At 41.8% G+C, this 6,690-nt stretch overlaps 1 protein-coding gene across 1 annotated transcript in view; it reads left to right on the top strand.

The window, feature by feature from the left end:
- Positions 1-6,197, top strand: part of LOC101358867 (cytochrome c oxidase assembly factor 1 homolog) — a 105,338-nt gene extending 99,141 nt beyond the window's left edge. The window contains exons 3-4 of the mRNA XM_023738317.1: positions 1,192-1,268; positions 2,176-6,197. Coding sequence (XP_023594085.1) covers positions 1,192-1,268; positions 2,176-2,275 — 177 coding nt within the window. The 3' untranslated portion in view covers positions 2,276-6,197. The remainder of the gene's footprint in view (positions 1-1,191; positions 1,269-2,175) is intronic.
- The last annotated feature ends 493 nt before the right edge of the window (positions 6,198-6,690 follow it).

The raw sequence follows: 6,690 nt of genomic DNA, 5'->3' as shown, positions 1-6,690 counted from the left end.
TATATAGCAATTTTTGGTAAGATCGACTCAATTCAACGGAAAAAACAGGTACAGAACTACAACTTTTCCCTTAAATATCAAAACACAAGTCAGGACTGCCACCTCCCCCTGAGAATTTGGCAAAGCAGGCAAGAGCTGCCACCTCTCCCTGCGAATTTGGCAAAACAGAGCACTACTTTCCAGGTTTTTTCTGAGCCTCAAAAAGCTCTGAATTTTGCAGCTATTGTGACTCACAGCTCTTTGAAAATAGAATTACTTCGTCAAATGCCCAAATCCAGGCCTAAACTGCAGTTGACTTAAAGAGTTACTAAACGTCTCTCTTAACCAAACGATCAAGCGAAAATCTAAGAAAGATTCTCCTTAATCAATTAACCGGTTTTACAAATAAATATGCCAAACAAAACTTAAGAAAACATGAGAAAGAGAACAACAAAAAAATAAGCAAAGGTTCGTTTTCTGAGAGCACGCACCCCGTCAATGTCAAAGACATGGAGTGGGAACACGTGGGTCCAGAAGATAGGACCTTTCTTTGCTGGCTTCTGCTCCGTGGTCCAGGTCTCTTCGAAGTTGACTGGATTCGTAGCTTCAGATCCTGCTCACAGCGCCATTAACTGTTGTAGGGGAAAAACATCACAAAGTTTAGTAAAGTAAAAAGAAAGTTTTATTTGGCATATATTCAAAAGGACAAAAGTGGGAAGCAGACAACCATGCTGCTACAGGCATGTCTGCCCGAGTCCAAAGAATATTACAGAATAGGCAAGAATGGGAAAACGGACAAGCATGCTGCCACAGCCATGTCTGCCCGAGTCCCAAGAATATTACAGAATAGGCAAGAATGGGAAAGCGGACAAGCATGCTGCCACAGCCATGTCTGCCCAAATCCCCTGAACAATGGGTTTTTGAATAGTAGTTTTAAGTACTCAGGGCATTAGGTTTGGCTCATAAAGTATCTTTGCCAAATTGGAGACTGGCCATTGACCACACCAAATAATCCAGAGAAGGCCAGGATATTGAGGAGCCAGGTGGAAACTCAGGTGAATTCTCCAGCTGGACTATTGGAAAACAGTCAGATTCTGTGGATAATCACTGGATTTCATAGGCCTGGTTCTAGAAGACCTCATTTTGTCATCTCTTGAGATGACAACAACATATCCAAGTACATCTCTCCTCTTTGCTCATTTATACCCCTAGTTGAAGATTCCTGTCTCTGGGTCCAAGGCCAAGGGCCACCTCTACGTCAGCTCATCCAGGGGTGCCCCCTTTAAGAGGTATGCACGGGGAAGTGGGTGGAGAAACCAAGGAGAACCTTTGGATGGAAACAGTACTGACGCCATTTTAATTTGTAATTAAATGATTGTGTAATAAGAATTAGCTTTTCAAAGCTTGAAGCTGAAAGCTTCATGGCCTGGGCAGCACGCCAGTGCTCTGGCTCTTAGCTCAACCCCAATGTTTTACCCAGTGCAGTGAACTGGATTGTCCTCTCCTGTGCTGCTGAGTTTGACAAACTTACCAGTTATAGTAGTCTCAGTCTATGACGATTTGATGCTGGGTTACAGCTTCTGACTCTACTGCCTCAATCGTTACAAGTGAATAAAGGCCTGGGTTCCTGTTTCAGAATTATTCATCACATTCTTTACATAAGCTCTCCACCCTATTAATTGGCTTTTCTTGTCTGGTTGCCAATAGCTACGTCCACTTACTTTCCCCATGGGAAACCTCTCTCAAAAGATGTTTGCTCTCCAGCCAGGATGTGTTTTAATTCCCGAGGACAAAAGGATCGGGTGGCCCTTCAGCAGCCCCCACCCAGCTTACCCTGAGCTCACTGAGCCCCAGCTGGGGATTAGTGTAGGAGCTGGCTGCATTCCAGGCCAGGAATTGAAGGTTGGTGTGGATTAGGAAGTGGGAAATGAGTGGCTCCTTCTCCTTCCGGAGCTCCTTTCCATTTGCCCATCAGTCATTCTTCCTTCAATGTGCCTTGCCATTGATACTGGTTAAATAAGGAGAGTTCATAAAATGATATTAAAACAGTACATTAACATAGCACTATGAGAACATGATGTTTCAAAACTCTGAAGACGTTCTTCCAAAACAACTGCTTTCTTCCCCCTCTTTTGACCGTATCTTTTGCCCTTGTGTTTCCTTGAATGGAGAGACTGTACTTTCGCTTTATATCAGGTGGAACCTTCAGGAGGTCTTCTTAGAGCTCAGAGGAGGTCAGCAGATTCCCATGTTCAAGTCCAGTGAGGAGAACAGTGATGACACAAAGAAAGAGTAAAGGTGATCAGAAAGTCCCAGCTCTGTTCAAGCCTGGCCTTCTGTCCTGACCAGTGTGCACCCTGCAGCGGTGACCGGCGACAGCCCTCTCTGGGAGCAAACCCTGCCACAAGCCTCTTTCTGGGCACCAGTGGGATGATTGGAAGAGCCCACATGTGCTAATGCTGCTGTAATTATCACTTGACCACAAGGAACACTGTTGTGGTTTTTTATTTAATCAGAAAGAAATCTTTGCTATAAGTTTATAAGATAATTTATTTAAAAGCACTCTATATAAAAGCAAAGCACAGAGTAGAAGTGAGGACATTTAATAATAAAATGTTTGTTGGTTTTTACTGGTTGTCTTCTCTTTATTTTCTTTTGCTCTCCCCACCCCATCCCCTAGTTTTCAGCCTGAAGAGTGAAAAGACTTAGGCTTACTGCACTGAAGAGGTTTAATTGTGGACATTAGAATGCTAAGAAAGACCAGGTATTTTTGTTTCAGTCACTTTATTCCAAATTCACATTGTTAAGTAGCTTGTGGGTATTCTCAGTCACTTTGGAATATTTTCTTTGCTTCTGTATTTTTGTTTTCTTAACCTCTGTTTCAGTTGCCAACAGTCTGCCTGAGTGACGATTTGCCAAAGAGTAGCTTTTATTTCAAACGTTTTGAAAGCTAAAAAATGTGTATGTGTACATGAATCTTATGAAAGTTAGTTTATAGCTACTGGGTTCTTATCTCTCTGCTTTCCAGACAGCTTAGCCACCTATTAGAGAACCATGCCCTTGGGTTTTATTACTCTTGTAAGGGAACTGATTTATAAAGCAGAAGACCTTCCCTCTGAGCACTGGAGCCTGCAAAACAGAAATCTGGTATCTTTGCTTTTAAAAGGCCAATTTAGCTCTCTCTCAGTGTTATTAGGCTCAGAGGACTCCTAATTGCCTACAATAAAGGGCATTCATGAGCTCTTTTCCTACATTCTTAATATTCATTAGAGAGAAGCCTCCCAGAAAACATAAGCTTCAGCATGCTAGTGGAGTACAAGGCCTTTAATCACTGGAAGTTATTTCTGTTCTGGAGTTTGTTTCTTTAAAAATATATTTATTTTTGTCCTTTGAAGAGATTACACAGTGAAAAGTAAGTCTCTTTCTCTGAAGGCACTTTGCTAGTGTGTTTATTAATAACTATAAACAATCTTTTCAAACAAACGGGAGAGCCCCATGCACATGGTTTTGTGCTGCTTTATCTTTAACAAGCACATACTCTTCTGTTGTGTGTCTATTGATTTATGTGTGCTTCACGTCAGACTGTCTGCGACAGCTTTGACCTCCTTTCAGTGTTGGCTAGTTTTTTTCTTGCTGTGGCCAAATTCTAGAAAACCAGGGCCTAGATGGGCCACCTGTTCTGAAGTAAAAGCAAATGACAGTTTTTGTTCGTGTAGGGTTTGAGTTAATGATGAAGCTTTTCAAACCCAGTTGACAGGAAATAGTATTATGTAGTGAAAAGCTCCTTGGTTTCTCTCAGAAAACTACCGTCTTGGGTAATTTTCTTAGTTAGGTTTACTTCTATATTTTGTATTTAATGCCCTCATGGCTGATTCTGAACAGGTGAAGCCTGATCATTGCAGTAGCCATCTTCTCTCCTTTTGTTTCAGCATAGCCATGATGTGTATTTGCAGCCCACTACTTCCCGGTGTACTCAGTCATCACCATGACTCAGCCATTCATTGCTTCCCACTAACTACGTTGAAGACGTCTTGGAGGGTGCGTGTAATCATCAGAGGAAAAGGGGACTTTCTGCCATGGGCAGAGTTTGAGCAAGTGCCCCTTGCACATCCCATAATAGACACAGGAGAGCCAAGAGATTGGAGAAAGGGCTGCACTAGAATTGTGAGAATTGTAGAATTGTAAGGATGGCAGGATAGAGACCAGAAATCTCAGCCACAAGTGGTGGCATGACTCCCATGTGCCATTACTGTACAGAGTCCCACCTTAAAGTTGCTTACCAGCTAGTAAGGTGGGTGAGTGGGATGGGGTATTACAGAGGATTGGAATACTGTGCCAAAAAGAGTTTTAAGCAATGGTGCTAAAAGGATGCAGGGGAGAGAGATACCAGGTGAGGAGGAATCCAAATGAGGCTACATGGAGGGAGTGCTGTTCCACTGGGCCTTGGAGTCTAAGACTGTAACAAGCAGACAGGATGGAGAATGCCTTACAAGAGGGAAGAACAACCTTAACAAATACCCTGGAGTGGGGGCCCGTGACCTATGCCCCAGAAATAAGATAGTTTGGCCAGTGTATAGGTTAGATGAAGATCTAGTAAAAGAATGACCCAGAAAGGTAGACTGGCCATAGCAGAGGGACAGCGTTAAGATTTTGTACTAATTTTGCATACAGCTGGTGGCCTTCAGAGATTTTGGCGTGAGTGTATACGTCTACTGCTAATGAAGGCTTCAAAGACTGTGCTGAATACGTACTGACAGGGCCTTTGTGACTTACATAAATCACAAATTATACTGTTGTTTGTTCAATTTTTCTGCCTCTTCCTACCTCTCTTCCTTCCGATCACCCCTGCCCCCACTCCAGGGACCTGTTAAGACAAGGTCATGTTACTCCCGGCTTTGGTAAAGCTGTATATAGCAAAGCTGAAGCTGAAATAAATGACACATACACGAAACAGCCAGAACTTGATGCATTGGGAAGGTCAGGGAAATGCTCAGTAGGCAGCAGCTCTGATGTTTTCTGAAGGCAAGCAGCTGTGGAAACGGCCTAAGGGCACTTGAGTATTTGGTGTTTTTGATTTGTCCATAAGAAAAATATGAATAAATATTTACCAGTTACCTGCCTGACAGGTGAGGCAATGTTGATACTGCACATTGGGAAGCTTGTTCAGGAGATGCTGTCTACCCAGGGAGCGTGATGACCGTGGGGGTCAAGGAGGCAGGAGGCTGACAGGAAATCCCCAGTCTCCACCCACAAAAAATTCTTCCCTTCTTAGTAACCCTGTTCATAGTCCAGGCTTGTCTTTGGCGGAGTTCAGCAGAGTTGTTTAGTTGAAAGTACTGTCAGGAATGTGCGCAGAAAAAAAATGTAGCGTTTTGCAATCCAGAGTAGCAAAGTGGGAGATGGTAAATATTAAAAACACTTCTCTCAGATACAAGTTGGGTGGAGGTAAGTGAAATTTGACTTTTCAGGAGAGGTTACTTTTCACTCCTAAATTGTCTTCCAATTTTTTTTTTCTTCAGAGGAAATTTCCATCAAAAAAAAAATTTTTTTTTTTTTTGCTTTTTAAAAGGAAATATGCTTTATATATCAGGCAGATCACATGCAATATAATATTAAATGCTTTTCATTATTATATAATAAACCCTCAAGGCAAAAATAAGCTATTTTTCCCACTACATAATGATAATACTTTTAACTTTAGTACTATTTTAGTGTCAATCACCTAGCAGTCTTACTTAATAAGAAAATAATTTCTTACTTCGAAATTATTTTTTTGAAGTGAGTATAATATTGATAGAAAAGTCTGATAGACCATACACAAAAGAAACTACACACTCCCACATGAATGTTGAAACAAAATTTCTAAATACAGTAAAATCTGCAAAAGCCAGACTGTATAAAGCGGAAACCTGTCAGAGAAGGAAAAGTCAAATATTTTCCACTAAAACGAGCAATAGAAAAGTATTAAGACTGTATCCTGTCAAATGTGGAAAACTGCGAGACCCGGAAAAACAAGACAGTCCTATCAAGTTTCAGCTCTCACAGGTTTCACTGTATTGACTCCAACAGCATCCACTGGTAGATTGTATTGTTTTTCACCAAACATTTTGGTACCCTTCCTTTGTGGTGCCTTTCCCTATGGGAGCATTATACATCCCTGCCTTGTTGAACTTAGGCCATGGGATTTGTTTTGGCCAGTGAATAGTGAGTGGAAGTGATATGCAAGATGTCTGAGTAAAAGTTTTTTTTTTTTTTTAAATTTTTAATTTTATTGTACTTTAAGTGAAAGTTTACAATTCAAGTTAGTCTCTCATACAAAAATTTATACACACATTTTTATGTACCCTAGTTGCTCTCCCTATACTGTGACAGCACACTCCTCCTTTCCACCCCGGATGTCCCGTGTCCATTCAACCAGCTCCTGACCCTGTCTGCCTTCTCATCTCACCTCCAGACAGAAGCTGCCCATTTAGTCTCATGTATCTACTTGAGCTAAGAAGCACACTCTTTGTGAGATCATTTTACGTCCCATAGTCCAGTCTAATCTTTGTCTGAAGAGTTGGCGTCAGGGATGGTTTTAGTTCTGGGTTGACAGAGAGCCCGGGGGACATACCTTCTGGTCTTTTTACTAGAATTTGAGTTCTGCACCCCACTTTTCTCCTGCTCCATCAGGGACTCTCTGTTGTGTTCCCTGTCAGGGTGGTCATTGGT

This window comes from Trichechus manatus, unplaced genomic scaffold, assembly GCF_000243295.1.
Source record: "Trichechus manatus latirostris isolate Lorelei unplaced genomic scaffold, TriManLat1.0 scaffold00114, whole genome shotgun sequence".
Lineage (NCBI taxonomy): Eukaryota > Metazoa > Chordata > Mammalia > Sirenia > Trichechidae > Trichechus > Trichechus manatus.
This window is presented reverse-complemented; position numbering and strand designations above follow the sequence as displayed.